The sequence below is a fragment of the Papio anubis genome, chromosome 1 (genome assembly GCF_008728515.1).
Source record: "Papio anubis isolate 15944 chromosome 1, Panubis1.0, whole genome shotgun sequence".
Taxonomy (NCBI): domain Eukaryota; kingdom Metazoa; phylum Chordata; class Mammalia; order Primates; family Cercopithecidae; genus Papio; species Papio anubis.
The window spans coordinates 5,332,369-5,346,041 of record NC_044976.1 but is presented as its reverse complement, the minus strand read 5'-3'; the positions used below and the strand labels follow the sequence as shown (position 1 = coordinate 5,346,041).

Below are 13,673 nucleotides of genomic sequence, written 5' to 3'. Positions count from 1 at the left end.
TCAAAAAAAAAAAAAAAGGAAATCCCCCACATTGCAGCCATCAGAAGAATCAAATATCATCCATGTATGCTAAAGCTCTTAGGACTACAGGCTCGCATCACCATGCCTGGCTAATTTTTTGTTTTTTTTTTGTTTTTGTTTTTTTTTTTTTGGAGACAGAGTCTCGTTTTGTCACTCAGGCTGGAGTGCAGTGGTGTGATCTCGGCTCACTGCAACCTCTGCCCCCAGGTTCAAGCAACTCTCCTGCCTCAGTCTCCCGAGTAGCTGGGACTATAGGCGCATGCTGCCATGGCCAACTTATTTGTATTTTAGTAGAGACGGGGTTTCACCGTGTTGCCCAGGCTGCTATCAAACCCCCTGAGTGCAGGCAATCTGCCTGCCTCAGCCTCCCAAAGCGCTAGGATTACAGGCATGAGCCACTGTACCTGGCAATTTTTTATATTTTTAGTAGAGATGGGGTTTTGTCATGTTAGCCAGGCTGGTCTTGAACTCCTGACCTCAAGCAATTGAGTGAGATTACTGGGGAACAAGACATCTCAAAGTGCCACACCACAGATTACTTATTAATTACAGGTGAAAAAGGGACTCTACAAGGTATAGAGGTCCCCAGAGGATCCAGCATTACAGGCGAATAGCAAGAACACACAGTCAGCTCTGTGGTGTCCCTGCCTGAACGCTCAGTTTGAAACTTTCTGAGGACCACCAGACGGATCCACATTGAGGAGCTCTGTGCAAGGCTCCTGGCTCAAAGGCTTAAAAAATGTCACGGTCGGCCAGGCATGTTGGCTCATGCCTATAATCCCAGCTCTTTGGGAGGTCAAGGCAGGCAGATTGCTTGAGCCCAGGAGTTCAAGACTAGCCTGGGCAACAGAGTGAGACCCTGTCTCTACTGAAAATAAAAAATTAGTTGGGCGTAGTGGCATGCACCTAGGAGTCCCAGCTACTAAGGAGGCTGAGGCAGGACGATTACTTGAGTCCAGGAGGTTGAGGTTGCAGTGAGCTGTGATCATGCCACTGTACTCCAGCCTGGGCTACAGATTGAGACCCTGTCTTGAAGAAAAAAAAAAAAGGCAATGTAATAAAAGACCACAAAAAACAAGGCCGGGTGCGGTGGCTCACGCCTGTAATCCCAGCACTTTGGGAGGCCAAGGCGGGCAGATCACGAGGTCAGGAGATCGAGACCATCCTGGCTAACACGGTGAAATTCTGTCTCTACTGAAAATACAAAAAATTAGCCGGGTGTGGTGGCGGGCACCTGTAGTCCCAGCTACTCGGGAGGCTGAGGCAGGAGAATGGCATGAACCCAGGAGGAGGAGCTTGCAGTGAGCCAAGATCGTGCCACTGCACTCCAGCCTGGGTGACAGAGTGAAAACAAAAAAACAGAAGACCACAAAAAAACAAGTAAAGAGTCTGGAGTATGGTGGTCCGATCTTGGTTCACTGCAACCTCCGTCTTTCGGGTTCAAGTGATTCTCCTGCCTCAGCCTCCCAAGCAGCTGGGACTATGGGCATGCACCACCATGCTTGGCTAATTTTTTGTATTTTTGGTAGAGACGGGGTTTCGCTATGTTGGCCAGGCTGGTCTTGAACTCCTGACTTCAAGCGATCCGCCCACCTCGGCCTCCTCAAGTGCTGGGATTACAGGCATAAGCCACCTCATCTGGCCAGAATTCATTCTTAAAGGATAAACATAACCAAATGCCACGTGTGAACCTTGATTAGTTCCTATATGAGGAAGTATATCTGTAAGAACATTGTTTAGATACTTGGGAAAATGTCAATATAGACTCTATATCAAGGTTCAGTTTCTCAAATGCGACAATTCTATGGGGTTTTGTAGGAAGAGTGTCTTTGGTCTTAGCAGCACCATGGTTTCTGCCCCAGGGGAGGGGGTTGCTGAGAAGAGAATGGGAGAGAAAGTGGATGTGGCAGATACCAACAACTGGGGAGTCCAGAGGGCGTGTGCTATTCTTACAGTTTTTGGTAGGTTTGAAATATTTTAAAACAAGTCTGGGCGCGGTGGCTCATGCTTGTAATCAATCCCAGCACTTTGGGAGGCTGAGGCAGGCGGATCACCTGAGACCAGGAGTTCGATACCAGCCCGGCCAACATGGTGAAACTCTGTCTCTACTAAAAATACAAAAATTAGTCTGGTGTGGTGGTGCGCGCCTGTAATCCCAGCTACTCAGGAGGCTGAGGCAGGAGAATCGCTTGAACCTGGGAGGCGGAGGTTGCAGTGAGCCGAGATCGCGCCATTGCCCTCCAGCCTGGGCAACAGAGCAAGATCCCTTCTCAAAAAAAATTTAAAAAAATGAAAAGAAATATTTTAAAATAAAACTTGGGAAAAATAAAGAGAGTGGGAGGAGAGAACTAGGAAGTCGTGAATACTGATACCTGTTTACAGAGTTTAGCTGTGAAGGGAAAGAAAGAAAGTCAGCCTAAGCTGGAGGGTGAGGTGAGGCCTCTGTAAAATGAAGAAATAAGGCTGGGCGTGGCAGCTCATGCCTGTAATGCCAGCATTTTGGGAGGCCAAGGTGGGTGGATCACTTGAGGCCAGGAGTTTGAGACCAGCCTGGGCAACATAGTGAAACCTTGTCTCTACAAAAAATACAAAAACTAGCCTGTGGTGGTGCGTGCTTCTAGTCCAAGCTACTCGGGAGGCTGAGGCTAGAGGATCATGTGAGTCTGGGAAGTCAAGGCTGCAGTGAGCCATGATTGTGCCACTGCACTCCCTGTCTCAAAGAAAGGAAAAAAAAGATGGAGAAGCCGGGCGCGGTGGCTCACGCCTGTAATCCCAGCACTTTGGGAGGCCGAGGCAGGCAGATCACGAGGTCAGGAGTTCAAGACCACTCTGGCCAACATAGTGAAACCCCGTCTCTACTAAAAATACAAAAAAATGGCCGGGCACGGTGGCTCACACCTGTAATCCCAGCACTTTGGGAGGCTGAGGCGGGCGGATCACGAGGTCAGGAGATCCAGACTATCCTGGCGAACACAGTGAAACCCTGTCTCTACTAGAAATACAAAAAAATTAGGCCGGGCGCGGTGGCTCAAGCCTGTAATCCCAGCACTTTGGGAGGCTGAGACACATGGATCACGAGGTCAGGAGATCGAGACCATCCTGGCTAACATGGTGAAACCCCATCTCTACTAAAAAAAAAAAAAAAAAAAAATACAAAAAACTAGCCGGGCGAGGTGGCGGGCGCCTATAGTCCCAGCTACTCGGGAGGCTGAGGCAGGAGAATGGCGTTTTTGAGACTCCGTCTCAAAAAAAAAAAAAAAAAAAAAAAAAAAAAAATTTAGACGGGCGGGGGGGGATGTGCCTGTAATCCCAGCTACTGGGGAGGCTGAGGCAGGAGAATTGCGTGAACCCGGGAGGCAGAGGTTGCAGTGAGCCGAGATCAAGCCACTGCACTCCAGTCTGGGTGACAGAACGAGACTCTGTCTCAAAAAAAAAAAAGCTGGAGACAAAATAACCACGTGTTAGTGTGCCCATGGGGGAATGATCCAGCAGAGGGGAAACTTGATGATGTGGGAGACGGGGGACTGCTGGGGGGTGTCCCCTCACCCTGGATCGAGGGATGGATCCATTAGGGAGAGGTGGCCCAGGTTGGAGCAGGGCGGTTTATTCTAAGTCCCTGCAGCCCTGAGCCGGGGTCGGGGGATGTGGTGGAGCTCGTGGACCTCCTGAAGTCTTCTGTCCCCACCCCAGGTATGTCACCACGCCGACTGCCAGCAGCTGCACCGCCGGGGACCCCTCAACCTCTGCGAGGCCTGTGACAGCAAGTTCCACAGCGCCATGCATTATGATGGGCATGTCCGCTTCGACCTTCCCCCACAAGGTGAGCACAGGCGGGAGCCACAGCTCGGGCCCCCGGAGCTCCTGTGGCAGTGTTTCAGTAACCGTTGGAACCATGCTAGGGCATCCTAAGGACAAGTTGACTGTACATAATGAAACCCGAGTATGTCACGGTTCCTTTTGTTCCAAATGTTTTTTAGCAAGAGAAAAAGTCCATGACCCTTCCAGAGGCAGGCCTTTCTCTATCTGGTGCTGTGTTCTCACTGGCTCTCACCTCCCGCAGCTGCTCCTGCCCCTGGCCTGTGGCCCACACAGAGAAGGCCCCTTTCTTTCTAGTTCTGCCTGTCCTCAGGGCAGGGGACTTCTGGACAAGTCCTCCAAGCCAGGCTGTGGGCCTAGCAGAGGCAGTGTGGAGTGGGGTGGTCAGATCAGGAGGCACTTGTAGCAGGAAATAAGAAATTCCTCTTGCTGAGCAGGGACCCAGCTCAGGCCCACCGTCAACTGCCTCTGGAGGGCTGGCTTGCAGGCACCCAGGTCTGGTGAGAAATGCCAACCCCTGTGTCCTTTCCCAGCTGATCAGAGGAACAAAAGGATTCTTCTGGTTGGGCACGGTGGCTCATGTCTGGAATACAAAAAATACAAAAATTAGCCAGGTGTGGTGGCACCCGCTTGTGGTCCCAGCTACTTGGAGGCTGAGGCAGAAGGATTGCTTGAACCCAGACAATGGAGGCTCCAGTGAGCCATGATCGTGCCACTGCACTCCAGCCTGAGCGATGGAGGGAGACCCTGTCTTAAAAAACAATAAACAAACAAAAGGATTCTCTCCCTCTGCCAGGGCCCCTTGGGAATTCAGGTGTGGTCACAGCATGGGGGAGGGGAGGCCCGGAAGAAAGACCCATGGACTTTGGTCCCTTCCCTAACAGCCCCAGAGGCAGGACTTCCTTATCCTTATTTTATACAAGGGTAAATTGAGGCCACAGGTGGGTTTGCTTTTGGGGTGGAGCTTTACCATGGGTATTATCCCAGGGCCTTTGTGTCCTTTTGGGTCTGTGGGGATAGATAGCAGTGATTGAGGCCACGTGAGGGGGCTCACACCTGTAACCCCAGCACTTTGGGAGGCTGAGGTGGGTAGATCACTTGAGGTCAGGAGTTTGAGGTCAGTCTGGCCAACATGTTGAAACCCTGTCACTACCAAAAATACAAAAAAAATGAGCTGGGCATGGTGGTGCACACCTGTAATCCCAGCTACTCGGGAGGCTGAAGCACGAGAATCTCTTGAACTCAGGAGGCGGGGATTGCAGTGAGCTGAGATCACGCCACTGCACTCCAGCCTGGGTGACAGAGTGAGACCCTGTCTCAAAACAAAAAACATTGGCTGAGCCCCTCTCCTCACAGAACTGAAGGGCCCTCGCTACCTTTCATCTGGGGGTTCCAGGGTAACACTGTGGTCCCTCTGGAGGCGGCCATGCTGCAGGCTAAGGAGGGGCGGAGAGGCACAACCCCCTCCCGCTTTCTCCCAAGGCTCTGTCCTTGCCCGGAACGTGTCCACCCGGTCATGCCCGCCACGCACCAGCCCCGCGGTGGACTTGGAGGAGGAGGATGAAGAGAGCTCTGCGGATGGCAAAGGGTAGGTGAGGGGTGAGTGGGCAGAGAGATACCTGGGGGGCCCCAAGGCTGGGTCTCAGATCAGACATTCAGGACCAGATGCTTTGGTGCCCTCTCCGAGTAAGGCTGACGGGCAGACCTCTCCCCACCCCTGTGGCTGTCCTGACTACAGGAAGAGGCCACCCAGCCTGGGCCAGCGTCCAGGGCGCTTGGGATCCTGGCCCACACCAGACCAGGTACCGTTCGGTGTGACTCCCATGTTGGCCACCAGAGGGCGCACAGCCCCATTCGGGCCTGGCAGGGTTGAATCCACGCGGGTTACCTGTCACCTGGGGTGAGCGAGGGGTGGGGAAGCCACAGGCCCACTCGCCGCCCACGCTGGTGAGGGCCACCCACACCTGCAGCCTCTGCCCTCCCTGCTTCCCTGCAGGGACCGGAAGAGCACAGGCCTGAAACTCTCCAAGAAGAAAGCAAGGAGGAGACACACTGATGTGAGGAGTATCCCCGGGACGGCACATGGGAGCTCCCGACAACCTGCGCCCTTCCCTGAGCCTGGGCCTCTCTCCGGGACTGGGGTGGGGAGGTCTGCATCCCAGGCTGCAGAGGCCTGGGAGATCGCTGGGGTTCCCTTTCTTGCTGGGGTTCCCATCCCAGACCGGAGGGTGGGGAGGGTGGGGAGGAGGATGGGGAGGAGAAGCTCACAGCTCCCCCCCGCCCCGCCCCATTCTCTCAGGACCCCAGCAAGGAGTGCTTCACCCTGAAATTTGACCTGAATGTGGATATCGAGACGGAGATCGTCCCAGCCATGAAGAAGAAGTCGCTGGGGTAGGGCTTGGGGGCGCTCAGGATGGAAGTGGGACTGGGAGCAGGGGTGGCCCCATGTCGCAGGTTCCGGGTCTCTGCAGGTGTGACCTGTGTGTCTGTGTGGTGGCCCGTAAGCGAGCACATCCCTGCGTGGGCAGACCTGTGTGGGTGTGCACGCCACTGTGAGGGAGTGTGGCAGGGTCTGTGTACTTGTGCGTTTTAATCATGTATGCAGGAGCCAGGCCTGCGTGTGGGCAGGCGTGTGACAGGTCTGCCATGGTGTGCAGATGCGCCTGTGTGAGGACCTCTGCGGGCAGGTGTCTGTGGACCTGCGTGTGATCCCACACGGGCTTCCCTTTTCCGTTGGGAAGGTGGGGGCAGCTAGGGCTGTGGGTGGGGCAGGGGCTCGTGGGGGCAGGGCCCAAGCTGAAGCGACTGGCCGCCTTGTTCTAACGCACACGCCTCCTGTCCTGGGGGCAGGGAGGTGCTGCTGCCTGTATTTGAAAGGAAGGGCATCGCGCTGGGCAAAGTGGACATCTACCTGGACCAGTCCAACACACCCCTGTCCCTCTCCTTCGAGGCCTACAGGTTCGGGGGACACTATCTTCGTGTCAAAGGTGAGCAGCAGCCTGGGCCAAATGGGGCCGCTGGGGATGGCGGAGCCTCCTGGAGATGGGCACCTTCCCAGGCTCAGGTTCCCATTGGCTGTGGGCCTGAGCAGCCTCATTACCATACAGGTGTCTCTGCTGGGTGCTGCTTGCTGGGGGGAGAGGCGGGGTCGGGGGGAGGGCTGGCAGGGCACGGCTGTAGGCTGTAGGGGGAGGGCAGGCAGGCCTTGGTGTGGATCCTTCAGGGAGAGAGGACTGGGGCCCCCTCCTCCACCAGACCTGGGTACTGAGGATCTCTCGTGGCCCCCACATGCGGCCCCAGCCAAGCCTGGAGATGAGGGCAAGGTGGAGCAGGGCGTGAAGGACTCCAAGTCCCTGAGTCTGCCAATCCTGCGGCCAGCTGGGACTGCACCCCCTGCCCTGGAGCGTGTGGACCCTCAGAGCCGCCGGGAGAGCCTGGACATCTTAGTGAGGAGGGGGGGGTGTGTCAGGGGAGGGGGTGGGAAGGGCCCCAGGCTGGACCCACAGCGCCTCCTCAGAGGCAGTCACCCTGGGTCTCTCACTTCCCCCTCTTGGGGATTTAATTGCTCCTTCTGGAAAGTGGGGCTGGCTGTGAGAGTAAGGGACCCTCTCTCTCTGGACCTAGCGCAAGGTGAGGGCTTGTATCTGAGACTCTTCTAGTGCCAGCGGGTCAGGGAACCTGTGTGTGCATGTGTGCGTGAGAGAAGTGCCCGGGGCTACAGACCGCCCAGAGCTGTGTTCCAGAGTGCATCTGAGTGTGTGTAACTCTGCGCTTCATGCTTGAAGCTGGGGGACTTGGGGCTGATAGTCTGGGCGTATCTGTATCTGGACCTTCCAGTCTCCAGACGTGTCTGGGTCCCAGGAGAGGGGACACCCCAGGGTAGAGATGCAGAGACCCTCCTCCATCCCAGGCTGGCCTGAGGCCCTGGAAACCCACCTTGGGGTGGGGCCATGGGGGCTGGCAGGGGGTCCCGGCCCTGACCACCCCTCCCTGGTCAGGCCCCTGGCCGCCGCCGTAAGAACATGTCGGAGTTCCTGGGGGAGGCGAGCATCCCTGGGCAGGAGCCCCCCACGCCCTCTAGCTGCTCTTTGCCCAGTGGCAGCAGTGGCAGCACCAGCAGCGGCGACAGCTGGAAGAACCGGGCGGCCAGTCGCTTCAGCGGCTTTTTCAGCTCAGGCCCCAGCACCAGTGCCTTTGGCCGGGTATGTGGCCCCATCTGCCCAGGGTCAGGCAGCTGGCTGGCCGTGACCGCTGACCCTGACCAGGGTATCCTCCCAGGAGGTAGACAAGATGGAGCAGCTGGAGGGCAAGCTGCACACCTACAGCCTCTTCGGGCTGCCTAGGCTGCCCCAGAGGCTGCGCTTCGACCATGACTCCTGGGAGGAGGATGATGAGGACGAGGATGAGGACAATGCCTGCCTGAGGCTGGAGGACAGCTGGCGGGAGCTCATTGATGGGCATGAGGTGAGTGCGGGCCACAGTGCTGCTCCCTCCTTGTCCCAAAAGGAGGACAGCCCTTGGGAGGAGGATCTAGTGATGAGATGTTCCATGGGATGCCCCGAAGAGGCCACTGTTATTATGAGCCCACTTTGGAGACAGAGGCTGGATGAAAATGGTGTGCTGCTTGGCTGTTTCAATGGCAGAGGAGGGCCCAGATCTTGGGTGTCTTGACTGTGATTATTCACATGGTATCAAGGGTGACCCTGCTCCTCTTGGGACCTCCGTGTCCCCGTTGGGAAGATGAGAAAGCTGCGTGCAGTTTGCTTATCCTCCCTGGCCACCCGAAGGTGCTCCAGGCCTCCTTGTTGACCCGTCCTGCCCTCCCTGTAGAAGCTGACTCGGCGGCAGTGCCACCAGCAAGAGGCAGTGTGGGAGCTGCTGCACACGGAGGCCTCCTACATCAGGAAACTGCGGGTGATCACCAATGTGAGTAGGGGCTGCGCTGGTCCCCATAGTCACCCTGCCCCCCTCTTTCTGGTCTCTTTCTGACAGCCCTCAGCTGAGTGGGAGCCTTTGCAGAAGGAGCAGGTGCCTGGCAATGAGGTGGGGGCAGGAAAGTCAGACAAGGGCTGTGCCCAGGGAGGAGGTGGCTCCTAGAGGAACCTGGGAGGGGGCTTCAGGCAGGTTTGCCAGGTTCAACTGAATTAGCACAGGTGCAGCTTCATTCTTTCACTTTCGTTCAGTGGCTGTTTCCCAACACTTGCTGTGTGCTGGGTGCCCAGCAGCCCACACCCTGGACGGGCCAGAGTGAGCCGACAGTGTAGGGATTTCGGCTCAGGAATGGGAGCACCTGCCCTGGGCTTGGAGCTCCTGGAGGGAGGAAGCACCCTCAGAGGTGAAATATGGAGGCTGAGCCAGGGCAGAGGTGGAGAAGGGAATTCCAGGCGTGGCTGCAAGGCCAGTCTCCCTGGAGCTTCCCTCCAGGAGGGACCAGGGCAGCGTGACCCCGGGAGGGCTGTTGAAGGCTGGGTCTTTCCTCAGGGTCTGGACTTCCCAGGTGCGAAGGCCAAAGGGTACAGCCTCTGTATCCCTGGCTGCTGTGGGGCCTCCTGGAAAGGGGAAGGGGAAGGAGTGGCTGGGGAGCCTGAGGCTGGGTGGGGCCTTAGGGCTGAGACAACCTCCCGACCCCAGCCACACCATCCCCTGACCCCACAGCTGTTCCTGTGCTGCCTCCTGAACCTGCAAGAATCAGGGCTGCTGTGTGAGGTGCGCTGGGGCCCGGGGGCGGCGGCGGGTGAGGTACCGGGAAGGAGGGCGGGACCTGGACGTGGGGCGGGGCTAACCTGGCGGAGGGGCGTGGCCAACCGCACCTCCCGCGGCGCCCAGGTGGAGGCGGAGCGTCTGTTCAGCAACATCCCGGAGATCGCGCAGCTGCACCGCAGGCTGTGGGCCGGCGTGATGGCGCCAGTGCTGGAGAAGGCGCGGCTTACACGGGCGCTGCTGCAGCCCGGGGACTTCCTCAAAGGCTTCAAGATGGTACGGGCGGGGCCTGGCGCAGGCAGGGGCACTAAGGTAGGGCTGGGGCGCTGAAAAGGCTCCACGGCCCGATCCGATCTGCCCAGCATCCCCAACCTTCCCCGGGCCCGTGACCGCACTTGACCTCCTGTGGCCAAGGGTGAGGAATTACCAGGCGGTCGCCCGAGTTTGAGCACCCACCTGGCCATCTACCCCTGCTTCCTGGCCGCGAGTGATCTCTTTGGCTGAGGCTCAGTTTCCTCATCTGGAAACAGGGATCATAAGCTTGCCGCCCCCTTGGGGTGGTCGCCCAAGTGCCCTAAGGAAGCGCTTGCGCAGAGCCTGGTGCGGGCCGGCCCGCAGGGAGCGCGCGGTAACCGGCGCCGTGGTTGTTCTGCCCCGGGCCAGTTCGGCTCGCTCTTCAAGCCCTACATCCGCTACTGCATGGAGGAGGAGGGCTGCATGGAGTACATGCGCGGTCTGCTGCGCGACAACGACCTCTTCCGGGCCTACATCACGGTGAGAGCGTGCGCGCCGTGGGCGGGGGCGCAGGAGGACGGGACCCTGGGCGGGGCAAGGTGGGGCGGGGCCTGCCCTGAGCCCCGTCCCCACTCCCCCACCGCAGTGGGCCGAGAAGCACCCACAGTGCCAGCGGCTGAAGCTGAGCGACATGCTGGCGAAACCCCACCAGCGGCTCACCAAGTACCCGCTGCTGCTCAAGTCGGTGCTGAGGAAGACCGAGGAGCCGCGCGCCAAGGAGGCCGTCGTCACCATGGTAACCCTGATGGCCGACAGGGGTGGCCTCCCCTGCACGGCTGTCTGCCCCGTCATGAGCCTGGGCCTGAAGCCCCCTCGCCTGCCCCTAGATCGGTTCCGTGGAGCGCTTCATCCACCACGTGAATGCGTGCATGCGGCAGCGGCAGGAGCGGCAGCGGCTGGCGGCCGTGGTTAGCCGCATCGACGCCTACGAGGTGGTGGAAAGCAGCAGCGACGAAGTGGACAAGGTGGGCGTGTGTCTGCGGGGGTTGCCGGCTAGGAGAGAGGAAGGCCAAGCTGGCAGGCAGGGTCTTTGCTGGGCATCTCACTGAGGATGCCTAGCTGAGATGGGAGTCAGGCTCCGGCCTCCCCTACACTCACGCCCTCTCTCCCCAGCTCCTGAAGGAATTTCTGCACCTGGACTTGACAGCGCCCATCCCCGGCGCCTCCCCGGAGGAGACGCGGCAGCTGCTGCTGGAGGGGAGCCTGAAGATGAAGGAGGGGAAGGACAGCAAGGTAATTCCAGGGCCACCCCACCCCCATGCCCTGTCCTTCCTGGGGACCTTCTGGGCCCCAGTCACTGGTTCTCACTCCCCAGTCACGTGGATGGTGACTCAAGAACCAGTGACCTTGTCATAGTGAATGACAGTTCTCTGTCTGCCATTCACAAATCCAGCAGCAGGGTCCTAGCCCTTGAAGGCACCAGTGGACCCATTTGTGGGTGCCATGTGGGTTCCTGGTGGGAGGGCAGCCACATTCCACAAGTGGGCCAGGAACCCCAGAGGCTGGCTACAGTGCCGTGGCCCCTTCAGGCATGGGGCAGGCTGAGAGATTGCACATGGTGACTTCAAAGTCACCACTCTTCTTTTTAATGTAAACTTGTATTAAGTCATCGACGTACATCTCAGTGAAAGAGAATCATCTTCCTCTTCATTTTAATTTTACTTGAAGGTTCACGCTGGGAGGAGTGTTTGACAAAAACCGAATGCTCCCAGGGGAGGCTAGGGCCACAGTCCCCGGCCCTGACCCTGCTGGCCTCTCTGCACTGCCCCCCCCCCCAACTGCAGATGGATGTGTACTGCTTCCTGTTCACGGATCTGCTATTGGTGACCAAGGCAGTGAAGAAGGCAGAGAGGACCAGGGTCATCAGGCCACCCCTGCTAGTGGACAAGATTGTGTGCCGGGAGCTACGGGACCCTGGTAAGGGGCCCTGGTCCCCCGTTCCTGGTCAGGGACTGTGATAGGTGGGGGCCATCGTCTCTGCTGACACTGACTTGGGCCTTCCCTAACCAGGGTCCTTCCTCCTCATCTACCTGAATGAGTTTCACAGCGCTGTAGGGGCCTACACGTTCCAGGCCAGCGGCCAGGCCTTGTGCCGTGGCTGGGTGGACACCATTTATAACGCCCAGGTGAGCGCAGAGTAGTGAGTGGGTGGGCAGGGCAGATTAGGGAGCTGCTGGTCACAACCCATTCTGCCCCATGTACCCCAACACTGCCTGCAGAACCAGCTGCAACAGCTGCGTGCACAGGAGCCCCCAGGCAGCCAGCAGCCCCTGCAGAGCCTGGAAGAGGAGGAGGATGAGCAGGAGGAGGAAGAGGAGGAGGAGGAGGAGGAAGGCGAGGAGAGTGGCAATTCAGCTGCCAGCTCCCCCACCATCATGCGGAAAAGCAGCGGCAGCCCCGACTCTCAGCACTGGTATGTCTGCTCATGACCACCCAGCACGTCAAACCAGGACAAGTACTCCAGCCCAGGACTCCTAAAGGCCCAGCCACGCTCCCTTCCTCCCAATGGCCTCTTGTCATGAACACTGTGGGAGCGGGGCTCTATCTCCCCCAGAGTCCAGGTCGGGTGGGCAGACACCTTTCCACGTGCTGCCAGCTCTGATCCGTTCGTGGCAGCTGCCTGGGGTGCTGTGCTGAGGCTCCTTAGGGCAGATCCAGCCTTGGCAGGGAAGAGTACTGGGCTTGCTACTGAGGTCTGTTGTGGGCACTGGAGCTGGAAGATCTGCCACACCTGCCACATGCTGCCATCTCTGAGCCTCTAGCCCCAGGAGGACAGACAGGAGGGCAGAGGGTATAAACCACTGTGCACTGCCCAGCCTGGGGCTGCCTCAGGCCATCTAGGTTTCATGGCCTGGGCTGACTCTGCTCCTGGCCCCACAGTGCCTCAGATGGCTCCACGGAGACCCTGGCCATGGTTGTGGTGGAGCCTGGGGAGACGCTGTCCTCCCCCGAGTTCGACGGCGGTCCTTTCAGCTCCCAGTCCGATGAGACCTCTCTCAGCACCATTGCCTCATCTGCCACGCCCACCAGTGAGCTGCTGCCCCTGGGTCCAGTGGACGGCCGCTCCTGCTCCATGGACTCTGCCTACGGCACCCTCTCCCCAACCTCCTTACAAGACTTTGTGGCCCCAGGCCCTGTGGCAGAACTAGTGCCTCGGCCCCCAGATTCCCCACAAGCTCCTTCCCCTCCACTCTCGCCCCGTCTCCGCCGCCGCACCCCTGTCCAGCTGTTAACCTGCCCGCCCCAACTGCTCAAGTCTAAGTCCGAGGCCAGCCTCCTCCAGCTGCTGGTAGGGACTGGCACCCATGGAACATCCTCTGCCCCCAGCCGCAGCCTGTCAGAGCTCTGCCTGGCTGTCCCAGCCCCAGGTATTAGGACTCAGGGCTCCCCTCAGGAAGCTGGGCCCAGCTGGAATTGCCGGGGGGGCCCTAGCCCTGGCGGTGGTCCTAGGCTAGCTAGCTGCCTGGCCGGGGAACCTGCAGGCTCCCACAGGAAGAGGTGTGGAGACCTGCCCTCGGGGGCCTCTCCCAGGGTCCAGCCTGAGCCCCCACCAGGAGTCTCCACCCAGCACAGGAAGCTGACCCTGGCCCAGCTCTACCGAATCAGGACCACCCTGCTGCTTAACTCCACGCTCACTGCCTCGTGAGTGGCCTGGCCTGGGGTAGGGCAAGTGGCTCAGGGCACTGGCATGGGGGCCCAGTCATGCCTGGGAGCATCGCATTTGGGGAGGGTGATGGCGGAGGGAGCCTGAACCCTGCCCAGTGTCTGGGTGCGGGGGGCTGTGGTGGGCAGTAGTGAAGGGGCCTGAGGAGTGCCGTGGAGAAGAGAGGGTGACCAGAGCC

At 58.7% G+C, this 13,673-nt stretch overlaps 1 protein-coding gene across 10 annotated transcripts in view; it reads left to right on the top strand.

Moving 5' to 3' along the window:
- PLEKHG5 (pleckstrin homology and RhoGEF domain containing G5) overlaps nucleotides 1-13,673 on the top strand; it is a 53,631-nt gene that overhangs the window by 39,476 nt on the left and 482 nt on the right. For 7 of the 10 annotated variants that reach the window (XM_009183007.3, XM_009182953.3, XM_009183316.4 and 4 more), the window contains 19 exons: nucleotides 3,712-3,841; nucleotides 5,320-5,425; nucleotides 5,834-5,894; nucleotides 6,137-6,228; nucleotides 6,688-6,824; nucleotides 7,093-7,283; nucleotides 7,836-8,039; nucleotides 8,116-8,301; nucleotides 8,668-8,763; nucleotides 9,493-9,543; nucleotides 9,664-9,813; nucleotides 10,201-10,311; nucleotides 10,418-10,567; nucleotides 10,659-10,796; nucleotides 10,945-11,064; nucleotides 11,616-11,748; nucleotides 11,842-11,957; nucleotides 12,051-12,244; nucleotides 12,712-13,473. In XM_009183007.3, coding sequence (XP_009181271.2) covers nucleotides 3,712-3,841; nucleotides 5,320-5,425; nucleotides 5,834-5,894; nucleotides 6,137-6,228; nucleotides 6,688-6,824; nucleotides 7,093-7,283; nucleotides 7,836-8,039; nucleotides 8,116-8,301; nucleotides 8,668-8,763; nucleotides 9,493-9,543; nucleotides 9,664-9,813; nucleotides 10,201-10,311; nucleotides 10,418-10,567; nucleotides 10,659-10,796; nucleotides 10,945-11,064; nucleotides 11,616-11,748; nucleotides 11,842-11,957; nucleotides 12,051-12,244; nucleotides 12,712-13,473 — 3,128 coding nt within the window. Of the gene's footprint in view, nucleotides 1-3,711; nucleotides 3,842-5,319; nucleotides 5,426-5,833; nucleotides 5,895-6,136; nucleotides 6,229-6,687; nucleotides 6,825-7,092; nucleotides 7,284-7,835; nucleotides 8,040-8,115; nucleotides 8,302-8,667; nucleotides 8,764-9,492; nucleotides 9,544-9,663; nucleotides 9,814-10,200; nucleotides 10,312-10,417; nucleotides 10,568-10,658; nucleotides 10,797-10,944; nucleotides 11,065-11,615; nucleotides 11,749-11,841; nucleotides 11,958-12,050; nucleotides 12,245-12,711; nucleotides 13,478-13,673 lie in introns of those variants that run through there. The other 3 variants (XM_021935562.2, XM_009183412.2, XM_021935563.2) reach the window with 2 other exon arrangements.